Genomic DNA, 24,125 nt, shown 5'->3' with positions numbered 1-24,125 from the left:
TGCAGGAGTGAATTATTCTGGGGGGAAAAAAAAGTGACATCTGCTCATCTTTTCCTGTAAATAAACCAAAGACTGGAACATAAACTGCTACTCCAATCCCATGCATGCAGAAATTAAAATTAACAGATCATCCATCCAAATTTGCTGCTTCTATGGGCCTCCTTTATGACAAGAATAGCACAAAAATACTTCGTCCACATATGGATCTCTAAAAAGCTGATCTTTAACCTATATGTTATTATTATAATGATGATCAACACGTGGACATATGGAAAAGAAAAAAAGTCAAGTAACTGTATTTAGTAAATGCAAATAAAATATTTGCATATATTTGTATAAATAACGAACTGTAACATACACTTCTTTTAGGAATCTAGTTTCATAAAGGTCAATGAGCTTGTCAAACAGGCTATGAGGAGGAAATGAAATGGAAAGATATGAGAAAGACCTAAGAAATTTTAAAGAGCACTTAGCTGATCGTTTAAGAACCCAAATCCCAGAACTGAAAAAGACCAAATAGGTTATAAACACTAATCTTGTTTAGAAGGAAAGTCAATTCTCTCTGGCTTAAATTCATAATAAAGGAGAAAAAGGAAAAATGAATGGTAAATACTATAAATCACAAGTGAAGAAATTGGAAAAGAAGTGATGAAGGAAGTAAAAAGGTCGAGGTGAGGGCAAGAAAGTTTCTGAAAGTATATTGAGGACATAAAGTATCTTCTGCTCCAAATTGAAATTATTTACTTGTTAGCAGTGATATAAAAAATACTATTCAACACAAATTTCTGTTCTATACTTAGGACAAAGCCAGATGACTTAGTCACATCTTAGTCACATCTATAATGGTTATGATAATTGTAAAGTACCACTCTACCAATACTTTAGAAGGATCTTTAGCAACACAATCTAGAGCTAAAGATTTTTGTCTCAGCTGGTTCAGGTGACCGGCATTTAAGTGATGGCCATAAACTTTCCTAATAATTAATGTTGATTTTTAATGGGCCTCGGAGCACTAGATGAAGAAGCATCAAGCTAGACGATGCCATGCTAGGATTTAGAAAGAATAAACGAGAAAATCTGTCATTCTGACATTAGTACCAGGGAAAATACTGGCATGACTGATACAGGACTCCGTAAAATATTGAGCAATGATAATGTAATAAATTTCATTTAATGTGGATTATATAAAATAGCTCTTGTCAAAGTAACTCAATTTCATCAATTTATCTGGATGTCCTCCGTCTTGTGTTATCAAAAAGTTTTGATCAGATGATTACAAAATTCCTTTGTGGCCTTTTCTGATTGACCAAAACTGCAAGGAAATGTAATTTATTAAACCTACTTTAATTCGAGCAGGCATTTTGTTTTAATGTTGCTGCTAGATTCCTGGCTACCGTTAGCTGTTGTTCCCTCAGCGCTATCATAATTATCAAGAATCAACCAATTATACAGGTAAATCAAATTTAGACTTTATTTAGGTGTCTGGCATCTTTCTTTCAATGGGTGTACAGAAAGTTAGAGGTGATAACTAAGCATATACATGTAAGTGTTGATTCAGCCTCCTCCCTTCTCTTTCCAGAATTCACTCCATCTCGGCCTTCATTTATTTATTTGTAAAATGATATCTTGGTAAAGGTGAAGTTTCATAAGAAGTCTAAATCTGTCTATGTAAAATCTATGTCTGAACATTTCTACTATCATTTTTGTTACTCTGAAAGTGTGCTGCCAGTATTGAAGAAAGTTTGAAGCCAGGTTTTGGACTCACCTGTAGAATTCTGGGATAGTTCAGACTTGCTCTTTTCATTAAAATGGAGGTGATTTTGTATTCTACCTGCTACAGTTAGAAGAAATCAAAACAAAGTGGTGAGATGGGCTTTAAAAATATGTGGAAAATTCTTAAATATTTTTAAAATAAGATTACAAAAAGTGCTGAAAGTTTTGAAAGGAGCTAGTCTTGCACAGGATCTATAATACCAGTTTCTTCTCTTTTAGTGGCTTAAATAAGAAGGAAAAAGAAATAAAATATATGAGGTGATGTTTTTGATCTAAAGAAGAGCCCAACACCCTGACGAGTGAGGTAATATAAGAACATAAAGTGAAGATACAGTCGCTGCCCCAAGGTTTTTATCATTCAAATGTGTTGCTTTTACTTAGTAAATTGCTCTGTGTTCCAAAGTGTCACCAAACACATCTAATCAAACGACACCAAGTGTGCAGCCAGCTTGTTGGAACATATGACAATAAGTTTGTCAAAACTGATAGAAACATAGGTGGTCAAATGAGGCATATGTTGCGATAGCTCAGGCCTTCAGAGGAGTTTCTGTCACAAAGTGCACATTCTGTCCTCTCCACTATGGAAATGGCCTACACAAAATACAGCTGATTGAACTTTGTTTGGTGGATTCTCATGAGCAGCGCAAATGGATCTTTCAAAATGGAAAATATCCACAAATGGATACTTTTATCCAGCAATGGATGAGATCGGTTTAATTAGCAGGAATATTTGCAGATCTGGTTGAACAGTAAGAGGTACCAACAGAAAAGACACAGATAAGCACAAGTAGGTCTTGATGCTTTTTGGCATGAAGACCCATTGCACTAGATCAGACCATCTTTCTATACAGACACAGCAGGAGTTTCTGTGAAGACATGCAAAAACAAGCCCACCAAAGAGCCACATGTAAGTTATCCTTCTGGTTAGATCCACAATCAGCATCTCATTCACTTTTAGATGGATTCTGTAGTGCATGTCTGAGGACTGACTTTTCCTCTCTCCTACTATCATCTCATTCCCTGATCCAATCACACCAGGATATTATCTTTCCATCTTCTCATTTACTTCCACTAACAATATTGAATCTGTTATTGCTGACTACAATATGAACTACTCTAACAAGTGATTACTAGCACACACTTCAAAGTGATCTATAGTTATTTATGGGTAAAACATATGAAAATTTATCAGCTAGTTTTTGAGCTTCATATCTCTTTAACAGCTTGTTAAATCCTGTATGTAATACCCTTTCCAAATTATTTTTAGGATTTTATTTACCCTAGTAAGAGCAAATTCCTTCATTGCTGTTTCCTAACTTTTGCTTAGCAAGCTAGTACTGTAAGCTTTAGACATAAAGTTTAATTATGTTCTCTAGTGACTATCATTCTTATTTGATGGTTTGCACTGTGAAATCATTTTACCAATAATGCATTTGGTTCCAATGTTAGGGTTAGAGGCAAGAGAATAATTACTGAAATTAATGTTCCTTTTTACCTCATTTAACCCTTCTATGGTGAATTTGGTTAGAACTTAATTAAGGAGCTTTTCAGCTAAGTGGAAATAAATCCTTAAAGCCAATCAGGCACTCAAACACTCACATTAGTTCAAGGACTTAGATTCAAACAAGGCTCTCTAAATATGACAGGAGACATATACCTAATGTGGTACATATATTTTTACCTGGGGCTGGAATATATTACAGAATGATGAGTATTTTGGAGGGTGCATTGTGAATTATATTCCAGGATAAAAATAGTTTAAATGTAATGAGAAAAAAAAATCATTTAATTCGTACTAACCTGATCTTTTATAACTTAATGATTAGAATTTTTTTCCCAAAGATGCCTTCTATTTACATCAGTGCAGTACAAGAAGAGGATTTGCTTCTCAGTATACTTGCAATAAGAGTACTTTGTCCCAAAATCTAAAGCAGTAATACTGAGAACCCCTGTCAGATCTATGTAATGGGATGAGCATAGCCCCTGGCAGAATGCTCAAAAGAAGTAGTGCTGTGTTCCTAAGGTCCTCAAATTGAGAGACAGTGAATGAGAGAGCAATATAGATAAAATAGTCCAGAGACCCCCTGAAGATTGAAGGGTGGTAAATCTGGCAGACAAATTCAGATTAGGGAAACTTTCTCTGTATTCTTGTCAATGACTCATAAAAAATATAGATGTCTTCCTCAAGTTTCTTTTTATTACATGTGCTGAAAGTAAACTATTTCAAACTCCTCTTTTATGCAGTCAATAGACAGGAATATTATCTGTAGGGATGAAAATGTACCAATAGCACCAACTTCCTCTGTCTATCAAAAGTGAGTGTGAGAGACAGAACCATACAATAGTTTGGCTTGGAAGGGACCTTTAAAGGCCATCTAGTTTTAACCCCCTGCAACGAGCAGGAGCATCTTCAACCAATTCATGTTGCTCAGAGCCCTATCCAACCTGACCTTGGATGTTACTGGGGATGGGGCATCCACCACTTCTCTTGGCAACCTGTTTCAGTGTTTCTTCACCCTCATCATAAAAAATTTCTTCCTTGTATCTAGTCTAAATCTAGCTTTTTTTAGTGTAAAACCATTACCCCTTATTCTATCACAACAGACCCTGATAAAAAGTTTGTCCCCATCTTTCTTATAAGCCCCTTTTAAGTACTGAAAGGCTTAATGTCTTTCAAGACCCTTCTCTTCTCCAGATTGAACAACTTCAATTCTCTCAGCCTTTCTGCATAGAAGTGTTCATTCCTTCAGTTCATCTTCATGATCCACCTCTGGACCTGCTCCAATAGGTCCATGTCTTTCCTATGCTGAGTAGCCTGGAGCTGGATGCAGCACTCTAGGTAGGGTCTCACCAGGGCGGAGTAGAGGGGAAGAATCCCCTCCCTTGACCTGCTGACCATGCTGCTGGTGATGTTCCCCTAGTCCCCATCACGCTGTCCATCCACTCGAGATGTGTGAGAGAAGTTAAGAGATTGACAGTTAAGACTGAAACAAAGCAGTTTTTTAGTAGCTCAGCCTTCTCCTCATCTGTTGTCACCAGTTCTCTACTCTTGCTCATCATAGGCAGTATGCTTTGTTTAACTTCCCTTTTTTTGGCTGGCATTCCTGTAGAAGCCCATCTTATTATTCTTTCCATCCTTTGGTAAGATCAGCTCTAGCTGTACCTTGGCCCTCCTGACCCATCCTTACATAACTAAGCAGCATCACTATACTCTTCTCAGAATACCTGTCCCTTCTTTCACTACTTGTGCATTTCCTTCTTGCCCCTCAATTTGACCAGCAGGTCTTGACTCAGCCATGCTAGTCTCCTTTCATCTTATACCAAGGAGCTGAGACCTCTTATGCTCTATGGAAAACTTTCTCAAAGATCTGCCAGACTGGTTTTCCTCCCTTGTCCCGAGGGCAGTTTCCCAGGGGGGCCTATTGAATAAATCTTTGAAGATCTGAAATTTTGATGTCCTAAAATTTAGGGTCTTGACTTTACTCTTCACCTGACCCATACCCCTCAGGACTCCACCAGCACATGATCATAGGATGCCTCCAATCTAGATGCCACCAATTACTCACTTGTGTTTGTGACCATCAGGTCCAGTATCACATCCACTCTGGTAGAGTTACCTATTACCTGGCTTAAGAAGATATCATCCATGTCCAGTCTCCTGGATTTCCTACAGCACACTATGCTACTTTTCCAGCAGATGTAGAGGTGGTTGAAGTCCCCCAGGAGGACAAGAGCCTCCTGGAGAGAACACAGTCACTCCTATAGCTGTAGTAAGAAGACTTCACCAATAAGCTCCCCTTGATCAGGTGGCCTGGTAGTAGATACCGACCACAAGGTTGCCTTTGTTGCCTTGATCTCTAATTTTTACCCATATGCTTTCAGTCTGGTTGTGGCTATTGTTCAGAGACGACCCTACACACTCTCTATTTCTTGACGCAGACACAAACCTTCTACCCCTCCTTTCTTGCCTGTCCCTTCTAAACATACTCCACTGAACTCCAGTCATGGGATTCTTTCCACCAAGTTGCAGTAATGGCAACTAGGCGATGTCATTCTAGCAGTACAGTGGCTTCCAGCTCCTCCTGTTTGTTGCCTATGCTGTGTGCATTGGTGTAAAGGCACCTCAGCTGGGCTGTCAGGTGTGTCTCCTTCTTAGAGGAACACCCCTTAGTTGATTAGGTTCCCAAAATGCTTATTTCTTTCCAGCAGTTGCAAAGAAAGGCATCCAAATTTGATCAGATGAACAGCAATCCAGACAAACATTCACCTGCACAGGGAGGAATAAAAATCAGTGTCATAACTCTGGAAAGAAAAATGAAGTCATTACTGCAAATGCATCAGGCAGTGAGTATCCTTCAGGTGCTCATAGGTCAGTGTAAAGCAAGTACTGGCCCCAGTAAAGTGACAATTAAAAAAATCCAAACAACCCAACATTAAGAATGGGCAGAAATTGCTAAATTACAGGTATTTGACCACTGTTACTTCATGTCTAGCAAAAGCAGGTAGTGGAGATGAAGCTTCATTAACTCATTTGAATCTCCTGTTGATTCATACCAGGGTTCAAGAGGAAAAGCATAGATTCAGCAGTTTTTGACTGTCTTAGACAGAGGAACCAGTGTGACTCAGATCTGGTTCTACAAGTAAATCTTTGCATGAAAATGAATATTATTTTGTAGTCTTTTAATCCTCTCTGTGGGTGGATGGGTTACTTTTAGATATAGCAACATCCACACACTTGTGCACACAAAAAAGGGAGAAAGAATAGAACATGAGTCTAAAAAACAAATATAACTCCAGGACAATAATATTTGCAGCTGATGAAGGACAGAACAGAAGAATGCTATTAAATAAATCATAATTTATTACATGTGCCCGCATTTGGATGCCCAGTTAAGTACCTAATTACAGGAAAAAATGCAATTGCCATGTAAAGCAATGTTAATTTTCAAGCACACCTGCTGAGCTTGGGGTTGTCATTCAGGTACCTGCTCAGTTGCATGCTGTTGTGCACCATCTGCAGAAAATATTTGTGTGCCTGTCAGAAGTCTAGCACAGGTTATTAGTGAAGAAAACCAGGGGTTTGCAGGTTCAGCAGGAGTCCCATGATCTATCCAACATAGCTGACAAATTTCATTACAATTCTTAACTGGAGCTCTGGCAGTGCAGCTTTGTTTTATTTTGCTGAGGGGATGTGCAGGGAGAACTCTTTCTCTGTTCAGACTGTAGATGCTTTTGATTTCTTGGATTTCAGCTCCAGTTGATGAGTTCTCTACTATGCTTACCTGCTTTTTTTATTCTTTTCTCTACTTCTTTGACACATACTGTATGCCATTAGAGAGCAAAAAGTACTGCTAGAACTTCTATTCTTAGTGTTGGTCCATTTGCTTTTTTGATTATCATCCTAACTGCCATAGTACTCAGTTTCACACTGTTCTTTGTTTCCTTGACAGGTAGAAACTGTTTCTGCTTTTCCCCGTGAGTGCTTTAGATGTGACGCTGAACAGCTCACGATGACAGCTAAAACATAGCAAGCGGCCCTAAAGGGCATTTCTCAAATGTGTTTCTTTGCCCTGTTTCTTTGCCCTTACTTCACATTGGACATGTTAATAAGGCTTGAGACTACCTGTGTTTTGCTTACTTATCTTTACAGCTTAAATATCTCTACACTCTTGTAAATATTACCTAGCTGACAGAATATGCGGATTTGTTTCTGAGAAGATGGTCTGATTTCTTTTACAGCTTTGGCTTTGATATATTATTTAAAAAGCTTCTTTCTTGAACCAAAAGTAACACTGTCTTACATATTTATCCATTTTACTGTAAATTGCAGACAATGAGGTTGAGGGAATGGAGCATTATGTGACTGGCCTGGCAAGTGACAAGTGAGGGAGGGCACATAAAGGGACAGGTAAAGGCCAAAAATATGGTAGAGTGAACATTTCTTTCTAAGCAACTGAAGCCTAAGAGCTTTAAAAAGGACTTTGCAGCTATCCTGTTTTAGAGTCTACTTCAATGAAATACTAGATGTTGAAGCTGATAAAAACTTTATGGAGAAACATACAGATTTGACAAACTGTAAATATTTCTGATAGAATGGTAGAATTTTCATCAGGCACCAGGCAGCATGGCAGTTCTTGGTGGTTGATGGTTCTTTGAGCAACTGTCCTTCTGTCCTTGTTGACCTCATCCGAGGGAGCTTGTCTGTGCAGAAACATCGAGGTGGTTCAGAGCCAGCTCGTAAGCTCCTTGGGCAGCTGATACAGGAACAGCTCAGCTCTCCCTGTTTCCAGATCAGTGCTCAGAGTCACATGCCTTGGGGTCTACAGGGCTGAAAGCAAACAAGAAATTTCTGATCTTAGTCTCCCAGAATCTACTTTTCTCTCACAGGTGTTATCTGACTTTTTAAAAAATCCCATACTTATGGGGCAGCTGATGTGACAGTGGTGGGAGATATCCACTACAGCTTTCCAGCACTCTTCATGGAACAAACTCACAGACCCTGAATGGCCTATTTCCACCAAATGTTTTTCCATGACTGTGTCATATTGTGTCATTGCCACTAGCTGGATTATTTCATTTTAGCTGGAGAAAAAAGAAGCTGTCATCTCTTTAGATGGTATAAAACAACCACATAATATTTTTTACATATTCACTTTGTCTTAATCTACTGACAAAAGCTAGACCTCTCTCCAGAAAGCAGTTCTCTCATGGGTTTATCATTTTCTTGACCACTACAAGTTGAAGACTCTCTGCCTTCAGCCCTGTTTCTCCAACACAGGTGCTTGTTGGTGTGTGTAGAACTCTGTGCCATAACTAAACTGCTCCCCATACCTGAGCTGCAGAAAGTAGTATTTGCTGTTACAATACTTGGTCAGCCTCCAATTTATCCTACTGATGCACTTTTGGCCATGCTACAGGGAAACAACAGCATGAGGTGCTTAGGTGCTGGTGGACAGTCAAGTAGGCATAGACACAGATAGGTGAGCAGCAGCTTAAAAATGACTGTGATATCATAACCTTTCTGCAAGTCTACTTTGCAAACATTACTCTCAGAGCTCCGTGGAAAATTTAGCATTTCCTGGTGTTGATTCTGTAGTTCTAAAGTTCACTGATGAGCACAGGGCTGCCTCTGGACCGAGGGGCAAGTGGATGCAGCAATTTAGTTCTCAGTCCTGGTCTTCAAGGTTTCCAGTTTGGGCATCTGACTGAATACACTGGAGCTCCCTCACAGCTTGTAAACCTTCCTTGCACAAACACCACAGCACTGGAGAGGTGGTGAAGGGGGGAAGGCATTTCTGCCGTAGAATATGGAAGCATGGATTTGAACTGGAAAGATGTAAGATTAGACATGATCTGCTGACTCCTAGAGGGCACAATGAATTCAGAGGCAAGATAGCACCACTGTTTTTGCAGAGGATGTTTTTGACACTTTTTGGCATGTGTTTTCTCCTCCTCCACTTTCCTTATGCTATCAGCAGTGCAAAGCCAGGTAATAAAAAAATATAATAAAGGCAAAGAATTCTGCTCTCTCCAACAGTAATTACCTGCTTTATAGAGGTTTAAAGATATTTAAAAAAAGTGTGAAAATAACCACAAAAGTTTCCTGAGCAAATATTTCAGACAGTAGTCCTCTCCTTCAAAAAAAAAAAACACAACAACCAATCTTAAAATCTATCAAACCAACAGAGAAGCCCACACATATACATGCATACATGTGCAAGTAGAGACTACAAAATATGTTACACAGAGGAGCTTAGCCTTATTCCAGTATATGCCTATCTGTTACATTCCAACAGAATTAATTAGATAGGAAAATGTTGACCTCATTAAATGGAGTCTAGTTTTGTGCCTGTATTTGTATACAACAGAAGATTTGTGTATTCATAGGAAGCAAAAAAGCTGTCATTCATATGTATGCATATATCAGCTAAAAAACAGTGGTCAAATCATGTTGTTTTGTTAGGCAAAAATAGTATTTTCAATCTCTTCTTACTATTATTTTAAGTATCTTTTTACTATCCATTTGCATACCAACTTCACAAAAAGCAAATAAATTAAGAGGAACTGTATCTGCTGTGTACATATTTAATCTCGTTTATGTTTTTTTCACAAAGAGATTGAAAGATTTGAAACAAAGAGAATTTGCTCGAAATGTGGCTTCAAAGTCATGGAAAGATGAGAAGAAACAGGAAAAAGCACTCAAGCGACTCCACCAGCTTGCAGAGTTACGGAAGCAGTCAGAATGGCAAGTATTTAAAAATCTTACTAGGTTTTAATGCCCTCTTCCCTCAGTCCCAGAAGAAATCTTAATATTTTTACTCCTACACAATGTAATGTACAGAGATTGTGTATAGCGTAACCTGTTTTCAGCTGTCCTCAACTCCAAATGTTCCTGTTCTGCAAACCATAAAATTGAAAGCCCTGAATTAATTACATGCTGTTTGAAAGTTTGTCATTTTCTCTCCTGTAGCTAGTTATTCTCATGTCTTCTAAATTGAGTGTTTTGAAGATGCTTTTATAATATCATCATTTTACCTTATCCAAACTGATCTGAAGAGATTAATATGACTGTCTTAGCATTTGACACTAAGTGAACAGGAGAGGAAAAACTCTTTGTGAATAATTTTTCCTATTTTTAGGGTGCTGGGATTATTCTCAGAGTTTCTCTGTAGAGTAATGAAAAGCATCATTATGTGAATGAAAAACAAGTAATTAACTGAGTTAAGTTTATCTAATACTGTTAGCTCTATTGAAGAATATCGAGATACAGGACAAAGATTGCACTAATAAACCTTTAAATTTGAGAAATCTCCTTTGTTTAGTGACACTGAGGGCTTCAGATTGCCACCAGACCAATTGTTTATGTTAATCTATGACCATAATGAGTTAATCAGATAATTAACTGACATTCTTTTAAATTCATATCAAGATTACTTTACCCTGGAAATAATAGCATTCAGAGTTTATTATACATTCATTTTGGCCTATGTAATTGCTTTTGAGCAATCTGCTGAAATATAACAGTTTAGTGCTAATATATCACTTTTATGGTTGCAACTCCATTTTCATACAAATCTGTTGAAACAAATGTAACTGCCTGTGGGAAGATTCCTTTATGCCCACATACTTGAAGATGTAGTCTCAGATAGACCAATAAGGTCAGTAATAATAGGAAAGCCAGAGTGAAACTGTGAGGGAAAAAGCATGTTTGCTTTTAGAGAGAGCCAAGACTCCATAATCCTTTACAAAGAGCCTGGAAAGACAAAGCTTACTCTTTGTGATCATGAATAGGTGCAGGGGTGGCTGAGAGCTGTGATTTTGGCAGAGGAGTAGCATTCCCTGTTGCTCAGGAAAGACAGAGTCAGCCTTTCTAAGGAAAGTCTACATACATGTACAATTGTTATTGTCCCTGAGTATTGTGTCTCAGGTTCCAACACAATTCCTTGAAACAAGCCAGTACAATTTGACAACAGAATTACTATGAATCTTGTGCACAGAAACATTTTATTTTGCTATTCCAAGGAGGCTTTTAAAAGGATCTCTTTATACACCTTCTCCAAGAGATTATTTCTTCTTGATGTACAAATAGGGGTGAATTTGTATCTCCTGATGCCAAATTTGTGGCAACTGCAAATATATGCTCTGAAATTCATACATATTCTCATACTCTGAGTTGATTCTACTTCAGAGAGTCTTTCTGTCTTTCCCATTGCTGAATATCAATGTGTTTTTATAGCATTTATAAAACATGCTAGCCAATTATAGATAGCTGTTATGCAGATCTAGGAGTTCTAATGTATTTACATTTATTTAAAAAATTTCCTAATCTTTAATCAAACTCTTTACTTAATCTAGTTCCTAATTTTTTTCTTGTTAGTGTACTGTAGTGCTGCATTGATACCAAATGTAGATAATTAGTCTAATGAAATGCGTGTTTAAATTATATCTTGGAAAAACACTTTTATGGTGGCTATATATGTCTTATCTCTAATGGAAAACGACAACAGTCATTCCAATCTCAGTTAATCATCTATTTCAAGAAATCAGTGATTTACCATGTTTGCTAAGGCCCTCTTAGATAGGTTGCACTTTTTTTTTTTTTAATTACAAAAATACTAAACCACAGATTTCAAATCTGAGATATTTTTGGAAGAGGAATAATGTAATTAATAAAAGTAGAACACAGAAAGAGAAAATATGGCAAAGTAAATCAAATCATTGTTGATAATAAGACCAATGAAGTGGTGATTAATATTGATGGAAATCTACCTGTGTCCTTTTTTCCCCACCAATGTTTGCTGATAGTTTTAACATTAATAACTCTTTGAATATTTTGCAAAGTCATTGATTGTGGAATAATATAAAGATAAAATAAAAATCTACTCTTAAAAAAGTCATATAAACACACTTCTCCCTAAGCAAGCAGAATGTTTCTCTTTCTCTTCCAGAGTTTGATTTTGCAGATGCTCCAGGTGGAAGTATCGCACTTTGAACACAGCACAATTTCTTTTGCAGTGGCCTCTCATAAACCCAAGACTTACCACAGATCAGATTCCCCTTAATATAATTTCAGAGTAAAACCAGTGTTTGTTCTGGATGTACATGGGCATAACTCTGAAAAAGAGCATTCACATGCTGACTTCAAAATGTATAATTTTCTGTATGTAAAGATCACCTTGCCCATATAAAAACCCAAGCTAAGTTGAGGATTTAGTCCTTTGTTTTTTTCAAAAAATTGTGTTACAATAGTGTAGGGTGGTATGTATGTTTGTGTGTGCTGTAATCTATGAAGAACCACAAACCACACACTGTGACTACACTTACCTAATGCAATATTTAGTGTTTTGCTCTAAATTTTTGTTAAAAGTTCCACTCTTACTTTTATAGCGTTGATGAATTTATAAACTGTTTAACATATCAAGTTCTGAAACCACCTAAATTAAAGGTAGTATAAGATCTTTCTGCTGCGTAGAGGTGGCTATTATGCTTTGAAAGTACTAGAGTTTCTCATTTTAATATTAAATTCTAAGCTTTGGCATAGGCTGCACATGCTTTGGAGCTGGTTGTGAGATGCCGAGTCTTCTAGACTTGAGAGGCAGCAAAGTGGAAGTTACCTGGAGTGTTTACTAAGCAGAACTCTGTTCTGGATTCTGCATTTAGCTCAACGTGGATGCGGTAAAACAAAGAGCATTGCTTTCTGACTTTACTGAGGTTAAAATATATACCCTTATTTGGACATTACCATGAGAGAGTTCAGGTTTGCTTTTTGAGTGTTAAGGGCTACTGGGACAGTTAGGTAGGATTCATGGGAGGCATAAAAACAGCTACCCTGGTTTAGCCTTTGAAAATTATACACCTGCTCAAAATCATAAAGGAATAGACACACCTGTTCAAAAGCCTATGAGGGTCCTGAGGGCACTAACAAGCCTTAATGACCCTGACCACCCTCACCTGGGCCCCACTCACACCTGGGGGCTTAGAAAGCTCAGCCTTGGTCCTCCTTAGTCCGCCTTAGTCTCTCTGGGCTGGGTTGGAGGAGGGTTGGTCTCCTTGGCCATATCCATGCTGGTGTCTGTCCCCAGCACTCCTTTCTCTGGACCTCAACCCATGGATTGGCTTCCTGGCTCAGCCTCAGCCCTCTCCAGTCACCATGAATCTGTCTGGTGTTCGCTGGACCTGGCTCTGGCCCTAACCTATGGATTGTCTTTTTAATACAGCTCAAGATGTGCATACAGGAACCTAAGGAAGATACCCCACACAGCAGCCAGTCTTTAATTTGCAGCTGATATGAGTCTGATATGGTGGCCTCTTGAGTTTAGAGGGTTGAATTTCTCCAAGTTATCTTAAGGATGTTGTGAGAGTTCTTCAGACTTGCTCGTTCAGGGTGAGCCACAGGGAGTGGTTTTCATCTGTTATCTAGTCACAGAAAAGTTCAGGATTTAAGTTAAATTGAGTACTGTCTACCTTTGAAAGACTTGGGGAAATCTGCATCATAAAAGGTAAAACATTGAAGGATTGAGGTCATAATACTTCAAGTTTTATCAAAAACTCACCAACTTTATTTTCCTTTGCTGACATCACATTCTGCTCTGAACTGGCAGAGGTCAAGGAGACTCGGACAACACTCCCAGGCACATTGTGGGATTGTCGGGGTGTCCCATGCAGAGCCAGGAGTTGGACATGATGATCCTTGTGGGTCCCTTCCAGCTCAGCATATTTTATGATTCTATGATTCGATGACTAGACTGTGAATTTACCCTGTAGAAACTTAGCTTTCGCTTGTAACAGCACGAGAGACACCCTCCTTCACCATACAGACGTTGTCAAATGCAAGCTCTGTCATAGCTTGGTTACTTAATACAGCTTTCTTTTTTCTTTATTTTTTACCTTACAGCATCACTGGGAGTGGACCATTGCTTAAAGCCCCCCGATTGGTCGTGGAAAAGCAGCAGGGACCCCATGGCATTTTCCTGTATAAAGGTGGCAAGTTCACAGCCAGTTCTCAAAGAACAATGATGAGTGAAGGACACGGTTTCTCCAGAGCCATGCTAGAGAAACAGCAGCTTATTATAAGCAGGCATCATTCCCCTACTGAAAGACACCGTGCACTTGGAAATCAAGTCTCACAAATGTTCCCAGATAGCACCAATACCTCTCAAAGGGCAGGAGTGTCTTTCTCATTCTCTAAAAAGGTCCCTTTAAAGCTTGAGTCCTCAGCGTCAGTCTTCAGTGAGAATTCTGAAGAAGGAAATGATTGTAGTGAGTCTCCCAATCTTAAAAAAAAGCAAGCTATTGAGGCCTACCATTCTGGCACACTTTTGGAGGAACCTGTGAAAGCAAGCTTGGATAAAGGGTCACCTATTACACAAGACCAAATAGATATGGATAACAACACATCAAGTCATGCAGCTCCAAAACCTAAAATAGTAAAGGAAAATGATAAAAGTAGTGATAGGGAATTAGAAGAAAAAGTCAGTGCTCATCCTTCATTTTCTAAAGTCAAAATACAGCTTTCAAATTTGGATTTTTCTGGTTCACGGAGAGAAACAGAGCAAGAGAGTAAACTGAATGAATCTGAGCAATTCTTAGAAACTCTCATTTCGCCTTCATGCCAGGCTAACAATTTTTGTATGCAGCTGAACACCTACAAGCACAGCAATGCCCACCTGCCTAACCAGTTATCTGAACTCCCATCCCAGTCGGCGCCTGAGCTGGCACATTCAAGCAACATTAATAACAGTCCTGGAGTGGTAAAAAGAGAAAGATCTTTGGAGATTTCAGAAATCACAAATGGAAATATGGAAACATGTCCAAAGGAGGCCATGGTTAAAGGATTTAAGCCCCAGACGTTGCCTTTCCTCCATGTATTGAGCAAAGATGGCACCACTGCTCTGCAGTGGCCCACAGAATTACTTTTGTTTACAAAAACTGAGCCCTGTATTTCATATGGCTGTAATCCATTGTATTTTGACTTCAGACTCTCTTTAAATCACAGAAATGGTAAACAGCATGAAACAAACAAAGCAAGTTGTAAAGAGCACTCTAAAAATAAGACTGCAGATGAAAATGAACCCTCAGGTTTAATAAAACACAAACAAATGTCAAATGTACAAGATAATCAGTTGTTGAAACCAAAGAAGATGAAAGGTTCCCTAAATCCAAGAAAGGCCAAGCAAAAAGCTGAGTCAGACATAGTGAAAGAAATGAACAAAAATGGTCAAAAATGCATTGCAGATTATTTGAATGAAAATATACCCAAAGTGCCTGCTTACCTTGATGTGTCACAAAAGGATAATTTGACAGAAAAAAGTCTTCATACAACAACACTGAGAAGACCTTTAAAGCACCTTTTTCATAGCTGTGAAAGAAAAAACCAGAAATTTAGAAATGAAAGCATTTCCTTTTCTGCTTTTATGTCTAGGATTAAAAAGTCTAAAGCTGCAAAATGTCATTTACTTTATTCTAAAGAAAAATGTGAAAACCAAGATGACTACAGATCCATTCAAGATGTGGCCAGCTGCAGCAGTGATATAAGTGACAGTGGAAAAGACTCTAGTGGAAGTTTCCTTAGTTGTAAATCCAGTTCAAACAGCAGGAATTCAGAGAATGAAGGATGTGGAAGTTACACAAGGTGTTGGAGGTTCCCATCTCCTCAGAAGTCCTCCTCTGGCAGACATTCCAGCTATTCTGACACTTCAGTTAGCAGTACAAGTAGCTGCATGAGTTACATGAGTCCCACATCAAAAAATCACAGCAGAAATTATTTGCTTTGTTGTTGTAAAAGAAGAAGCAAGACAGATGAAAGGCACAAATGTAAACACAGAAAGCACAAGTGTATTTTCACTTCGGATGATACAGATGAGGATTATCTGTGTCATAGTAGAAGTCACAGAACTAGAAACTGTACTCAGAGGGGCAAAATTAAATATCGAAAATGTTCAATACATGAAGTTTCACAACACAGAGACAGATCTAAACACAGCAGATGTAGACATCGGCATTTTGGCAAAGCTCATAGTAGGAGTAGAAGCTACCACAGATCCAAAAGTTGTTCCACTAGTGATTCAAGAAGCAGCGAAAGATCATCTAGTAGCAGAATCTCAAGAGGCGTCAGTTCAGGATCCTTCTCAAAAGAGACTGACAACTATGACAACAAAACAAAAGAGGATGCCAAAAGAGGTCCTAATGCTGAACCAGGAAAAGCTGAAACTGCACATTACAAATCTCTGAATGTGAATAGTCAGTCAAAAAACTTTGCCACCTGTTCTTCTGAAAACCTGGCAAAATATATATGTGGAAAAAGGAAATCACTGACAGCCAAGTTACTTTTAGAAAGAGTGCAGTCTAAGAAAGCCCAGGAGCAAATGCACAATTCAGAGAGATTTTCAAACAGTGGTGGGGAAGAATTAAAGGATTGCTCGAAAAGTCACTTCGCTCTTCAGTTCTCATCATCGGTAGATGACATTGCAATGTTACCTTTGCCAGAGAAAGTGCTAAGCATAGGTAAAAATGACATGGGGCATAATGAAATCAGCTTGTTGGAAAACAGTGTGAAGAAAAACAACTTGGAAGCATCAGAGATAACTAATGTTGCTCTTTCACCTGGCACTGATTATGATCATTGTGTTTTTAAAGACGTAATTCAAATAGAAACAGGCTATCAGAGCCCAAGCATAAAAAGGAACACAGCAATAAAGGAACAACCCAATCTCTTCATTAGTGAAGTGCAACCCTTTATACAAAGCTGTGATCCATTACCAAATGATTTCCCTGGTGCTTTTCCCTCTAATAGATATTCTGTTGTTGCTAATTCAACAGAGACCAAAGAAGAACTACACGATATAAACATGGACTCCAGCGGGGCAGAAGGCAGTTCAGACTCTTTTTGTGACAATGCTATGCAGAAGTATGATGACACAGTAGATGACCTAGAAGTGTACAGTAAATCCACCTCCCCTCCTTTAACACAGCAGCCTATCACATTTTCACCAGAAGAAGTAGACAAATACAGGTTGCTGCAGCTGCAAGCTCAGCAGCATATGCAGAAACAACTTCTGGCAAAACATCTGAAAGTTTTGCCTGCCCCAGGACCAGCTGCCTTCTCTGCAACACCAGCAGTTCCTGCCTTCCCTGTTCAGCAGCACGCTACTGTCACTACCATCCACCACACACTGCTGCAACGCTTTGCTGTTTCAGCATCTGTGCATCCCCATGGCAGTCATCTCTCCCTGGCACCCCTCCACCCACTCTCTCAGGCACATTTTGCCCCCATATCACTTTCCCCATTAGCTCCAGCCTTCATTCCCACCCACCCTGCTTTGCTGACAGGACACCCATTACACTTGGTTTCCACCACACCCCTCCACCCTTCCCCACTGACCTTCCCTGCACTTCCACATGCTGCATATATCCCGGCCTTATTTACACCACACCTGAACACAGCCACAGCTTCTGCTATACATCCAAATCACTTAGTTCATCCGGTATTCCAAGGGCAAGAGCCCCATCACTATTCCTGCTCTAGCCAGACCCAACAGTTACCTACAACAAAAGAAGTTTTCAGTGTTTCTAGCTACTTAAACTAGCCCAAATGATTTCACTATGGCTCCAAACCAAATTTAAATAAAATAAAGCATTCAGTGTTCAATCACATGTCTGAGGGGAAATCTGTTGTTTTGCTGAGAGCACAATGGCAAAGATTTTAAAGTCCACAATCTGTCTGACAGTATATGAATGTTGATTTTATTCTTGTATCTCTGAGGGAAAGCTGCTTAAAAGCTTCTTTGTGATACTAGCACAAGAAGGATGGGGTGGCTAGTGTCATTCTACAGAATGTTTGAAAAGAATAGCCCAAAGTGAAGTCTATGACTCTCAGGAGGAATGGGACCACAGCACCCAGACACAATGGGATTGAGTATATCAACACGGATGAGGGATTTAAAGTAGCGCAATTTAAGGTAAAGCGCTCTTGAAACACCTCAAAGATTTGATTTTTCTGAGTGTATATATGAAACAGTCCAGTTCTTTGTTTGGTTAAGGTGTTTCTGAACAAAAAATAAGGTATCTGGGACCACCAGTCCCTGGGGCTGTCTCCTGGGTGAAATAAACTGGGGAGGCTCAGAGGGAGGGATGATGAGTTAACACTGGAAGAGAAGGGATCGCAACAGCATCTTGAAGATACTTTAGTGATTTCATCCCTGACATATGTTGCTTGGACAGTGCAAAAGGATTGCAGTCAGGCCACTGGTACATTACAAAAATATTCACTTAGCATAGGGAGCTCTGTGCTGGCACAAGCAGGCTGCTGCTTTTCTCCCTGAACCAAGCATCCAAGAAGGCAGTAAAGCCAAGTTCTTTGGCATTACCTGTGTATGTATCATAGGGTATGTCAGGGGTTAGCTGCAGTAGCCCAGAATTGCCAACAACCAGTGCTGGCTTTGAACCTCAGAGGTCCTTGGCCAAAACTGCAACACTTCTTTCCTATCAAACAGAGCTCTGACATGTGGAAGAGTCTTTCCCAAAGAATGTGTAAATATCTTTCATCCCTTTCACAAACAACAGAAACAACTGGCTGGTCCTATAAATTCATGCTGATACTCATAAAAATGCAGAAGTAAAATTCTGAGCAGCTCTCCAAAAACTGGTTGTCCGGGTTGCCTCAAAGAAAAACATGTCATAGTACTCAGCATTTAAAGGTATATTGAATCTAAACAAATATGTCAAGATTCTCGCATGGCTTCCCAAACTCTCAACAAGCAAATTGAAATTCTGAATCCACAATGTTTGAATGCATGTATCCAACCTTCAGAGTAATGTGTGGTTGAAATTGTTCATAATAACTGTGTATCTGGAAATAGGTGAGGACTTCAGCATCTCTTTGAATGGTATAGTTTGACTATTTTATAATGCTTCTAACTCAACATGAGATTTGCAGCATGAAATTAAGTTCATAATTGTCATTAGACTGCAGGCATGCTTCCCAATATAATTGGACCGTGAAGTATCCAACAGACAGTACCTGTTAGTTTGTATTAAAAACATTTGAAATAATTTCAATTCATTTGCAATAAGGTAATGCACAGTTAAAAATATATCTTTCAGAATCAACATAAAATACATTTTAAAAGTTTTGGAGGAATTTTATTTCATTATATTCAGTTATCTGAATCAACTGAGAAATCTAATTGCAGTTAAGTTGTGTATTTAAAATACAACAGGACCAATTTTCTTAGTCTTAATCAAACTGGATTGATCCATTGCAATAAAATGGAATTGTTTTAATTTCTAAAAGCAGCTGCTTCAGCAAAAACTGGTATTATGTCAAACTTTTCAAATGACTTTACAAGTTGCAACTGTTTGCTTTGTCTTTTCAAAGTTTGTATTTTTAAAGTAGCTTTGAATGCTTAATGTTTTAGACATTGAATAAAAACTATCAGAAAAAAAAAATGGAGACTGAGCAGAAGCAAAACATTTTTGTGTTGAGGAATGTTGGTGAAACCAGCACTGTCAAATATATTTTAATTTGATTCCCAGCTTATTTATTAGTCTCATTAACCAAATGGATTTGTGCCACTTTGGAGTTACCTATCTGTATGTAAGTAGCATATAAATTATGTTTAATTTTCTGATTTTAATTGCAGGGAACTTCTTTAATCAAAATTATTACTTCAGAATTAAAAAGGTCAAAATTTTTCTTGGAAAAGATGTAAAATTAAATATTTCTACAGTTTAAAAATTCTTCCTTTTAATTTTGGCTAAAAATCTTCCCAAATTAAGATCTGAATTTACATATAATTTCTATGCTTCTGCAACTTTGTTTTCTGAGAATAAAGCATATTTCACTGATTGTGATTTAACACCTCTGGAAATTATTACTTGCTTGGATGGAGATCACTCACTCAGTGGAACACTTGGAAACATTAGTCATAACTCTGTAGAAATATTGTGAACTGGCCATCTAAAGTAGCAGGTCAATCTGTGCCCTAGAAGAGGCTGACTAAGCTGCATAGCCATGACCACCAGTTCAGGGCTAATACCAGCCTAAAAGATGCATTTCCATCCCTACAAACTTTTGAATTTATGGGCCCAGTTTCATTTCTATTGAAGCAAACCCAACTGTTCTCATTGTATATAAGAGTTCATTTGTATCCTAAGTAGATAATGAAAAAAGAAAAGTATGGAACTAAGGAATGATGGGCTAATCTCATCTTTAATGTGTGTACACACATTTTGTATCCCTGCTTCTTACAGACAATGTTAATGCTGTAGAAATTTCTGTCTCAAAAAACCTAACCAATTGAAACTTAACCATATTCTACTACATGGATAATTTATGGAAAATAGATACATATCTTTCCCGTAACATATGCACAATACAATGGGATCCTAGAAAAAATAAAATCATAGGATGTCGATGCATTATTGTATATACCAACACGGTAAGGGAAATAAATTGACAATGAAGATTAAATTTAATTCTTGGAACAATGAGAATTAGGATTTTGAGAGGTTTTGATGGGGAAAAAAAGAGAGATTAAGAACAGAAATAGCACAGTAGCAAAACAGTAATCGTTGACTACTGAACAAAGGAAATGTCCAATATCATTTTTAATACAAAGAAGAGATTTTCTTGGAGAAATGTAATAAAGCTATCAGCACAGCTGAAATTATATATTCTTTCTAATTGCTACCATATTTGATTTTCATCAGTAATGTACTTTAAATATGTATCATTATAATTATTAAAATCATTATTGAGCCCAATGTATGGAGCCATGCTACAATTTTGATTTTATTCAAATAGATTTTTAAAAGAGTTACAGTATCCTCATGGCAGTGATATAGACACACCAAGTTAATAATCTGTTTTAGCTTGATTGTATGTTCTTGATACATACCCACACACTAAAATTCCCATTAAGAAATATTTCCTCAGTTACACCATGATAAATTTTTTTGTTGTTGCTGTTTGGGAGTTTTATTTGTAACTGAGGTACCTCTGGAATACATTCAAGCTGTATATTTGTTGTGCAGATTTGCATAAAAATGCCATTTGATCAGATTGATTTTAAAAGTGTCAAGTTTATATTTAAAACTGGATAATACTCTGGCTAGTATAATATGTAAACTAGTAATTTTGTTTTGTATTCTCTGTATAAAGTGTTTTATATTATACAGTAGCTAAGTGAATTGCACTATTGTACATGCAATGCGACTTTTTTTTTAGCTTATTCAAGGAATCCCTGGGAATGTAGTTTAATGCAATAATATTTTTTTTCAATAAAAAGGCTTACTGGTATAAAGAGTGTCAGTCATGTATTTTTAATGTAAAGCATACCAAAAGGCAGCAACATAATAAAATGCAGAATGATGCAAACATATTCTGTATTTTAATCTGCAGAACTGAAATACATTTAATTCATTCCTGTGGCTATAATCCTGAAATTTCTTAGAATGTTTCCTAAAGATTTTAGTATGTGTTAAAAAAGTGGGTTGTTTAAATGGAACTGAAAATAAATATTCCTTTAAAAAAAATTATTCTATCTATGTGGTTTTTCCATGTACTTTTAGTGAATAAACATCCTCCTGGATATTTTTATGCACTGATAAGTTGATTTAGAATTTCACCTATAACTCATCAGGTTGCCCAAATAATGTCTCTGAGCTATGATTCTTAATGCTTGTATAGTAGGACCTTGGGTAAAGAAGCTAACAGTAGGATCAACATATGCATCATTTATTCGCCCTTCAATCATACTTTAAAACTTTACATAGTTGTGATAAGTATCACTTTATCCCATGTTTTCTCTTTTAAGTTGTATTTTTCCAGTTTATTTATTGTGTCCTTTTTCATCTGTCTTTCATCTTTATTGTAAGCTTTCAGATGTAAGGCTTTGGCTTTGGTCATGTAGGTACTCAGCTTCAGGGGTCTGAGAAACTACTGCTGTGCTACTTGTAAGGCTAGTTATAGCCACCAGTAAATAGTTTCATAAGTGTCATGCCTCCAAGTGAGCACAACAACTGAAGTAAGGTGAAAACAATTGTCTCCGTGGGTACATGTAACAGATAAAACTGTGGTTTTGAGGTATAATGTGACAGAGGTTATATTTTGTTAGACGTATCTGCATAGCTGGAAGTACCATGGCCAATCTCTGGGACCAAATTAATCGACCATGAAGTGACATGTCATGACTCAAGCATTCTATAAAATCTTGAAATCACAGCAAATCAACAGACATAATTGACACAGTGTATCTAATTCCATTCAATTGCGTTTCTTCATCTAGTTGTTTCATAATAAAAACAAAATTCAGACTAGAAAAGCTTACATACACAGTGTGTGTGTCTGAAGGAAATCCCCTGCAAATCAATATCTATGCCACTACCTGTCAATTTTAGTAAGCTTCCAGTTGGGATCAGATGTCACCTCTTTGTTGCTGAACAAACCTTGATACAAACTGGGAAAAAAAAAACCAAAACAAAATGAAAAGCCCTACCACAAAACAAAATAAAACCACAAACAAACAAAACCAAAATAAAAATCTTGTTTTGACCAGGATGCAATATGTGAACAGATGAAGTTGTCCACACCTTCCTATTCCTGGTAAAGTTTGCTACAACGCCAGCAAAACCTTTCCTGCAATTTGGTGGGAAGCAAGTGCATAACCTAATTACGGGAAGTAAGCATCTTAATATATATTTTATACAGAGATATAAAGAATCTCTGGGAATACAGCTCATTACCTTTCTCTGTCTAGACACTAAGCACAATGATAACAACATGTGGGAATAACAGGAATCTGCAAGTCACTAAACTGCACTGCTGCCTTGCTGAGACTGGGACATACTGTTGCAATGTGCTTGAACATTTCTCTGCCCCAGGGCTGAGGCGAATTAACTCATTAGCATTTCAGGTCATGAAAATACTCTCAGCCTCTTCAGGACCATGAGAATGAGCCTTAAGTCAACATGTTACTTGTCTATAAAGCACGTAGTAATTTTAAAATACTTTCTATTATTCTTCAACGAACACATTTTCTCTAACAGAAAACACAGAAGAAGCCAAACAGCCAATTGCAGAAATTATAGACAGAAATAAATCTATAATTACAGCAATGAGTGTTTATTTTAAACATCTACTACTTAACAGTGACCAATCTGTTTTGTCAATGTGCTTAAAAGTGCTCTTGGCTGAGATGTCAAGTAGTAGATACATGACTTCTTAAAAGAAGATTCAGCCCAAACTCATTTTTTATGGTCTAGCTATATAACCCTAAAAATAAATATAAAGTTGAAAAGCTTGATAGACTTCCACCAAGCAGTATAAACAGTTTTGTTGCCTCTACTTAAGAGACCATCTTAAACTCATATTACACACAAAAATCAATATTTCATTCTTATGAACCAATAAACTTTTTAGACCAAATAACTTTTTCAATTGCAAATCAATAAATTAAATGTATTTGCATATAAATACAATTTTATAAATTACATTATAAATGTAATTTTACATATAAAACTGTTTTGTGTAGTCCAGGGTGCGTATGTGTGCAAATCAGCAATATTAATAAATAAATCATTGCAAGTGGAATGAGCCAATTAGTCTCAGACAGCCACAAACCACCTATTTTTACGTAAAGCAATATGTTCTATACAAAAATGGTTGAATTATAATTTTCTTTCTTCTTTTTTTGCAAGTAATTTATGGGCTGTTTTCTTCCAGTCCCAGTTGGAAACCTTACAAAATTTAATTGAAATAGTTATGTGTGTGTTGGTGAGGTGGGATGTGTCGTCTTAAGGATGAACAATTGGACCTAGTAGAAACTTATACACCTCACAGCTGAGCGTGGACC

At 37.6% G+C, this 24,125-nt stretch overlaps 1 protein-coding gene across 1 annotated transcript in view; it reads left to right on the top strand.

Annotated features, from left to right (window-relative positions):
* The window catches only part of ZNF804B (zinc finger protein 804B), a 33,809-nt gene extending 15,161 nt beyond the window's left edge, over nucleotides 1-18,648 (top strand). The window contains exons 3-4 of the mRNA XM_029961895.1: nucleotides 9,888-10,018; nucleotides 14,168-18,648. Of these exons, the coding sequence (XP_029817755.1) occupies nucleotides 9,888-10,018; nucleotides 14,168-17,858 (3,822 nt within the window). The 3' untranslated portion in view covers nucleotides 17,859-18,648. The remainder of the gene's footprint in view (nucleotides 1-9,887; nucleotides 10,019-14,167) is intronic.
* Nucleotides 18,649-24,125: the final 5,477 nt, after the last annotated feature.

The sequence above is a fragment of the Manacus vitellinus genome, unplaced genomic scaffold, assembly GCF_001715985.3.
Source record: "Manacus vitellinus isolate BGI_N305 unplaced genomic scaffold, ASM171598v3 scaffold_3_pilon, whole genome shotgun sequence".
NCBI lineage: Eukaryota > Metazoa > Chordata > Aves > Passeriformes > Pipridae > Manacus > Manacus vitellinus.
This window is presented reverse-complemented; position numbering and strand designations above follow the sequence as displayed.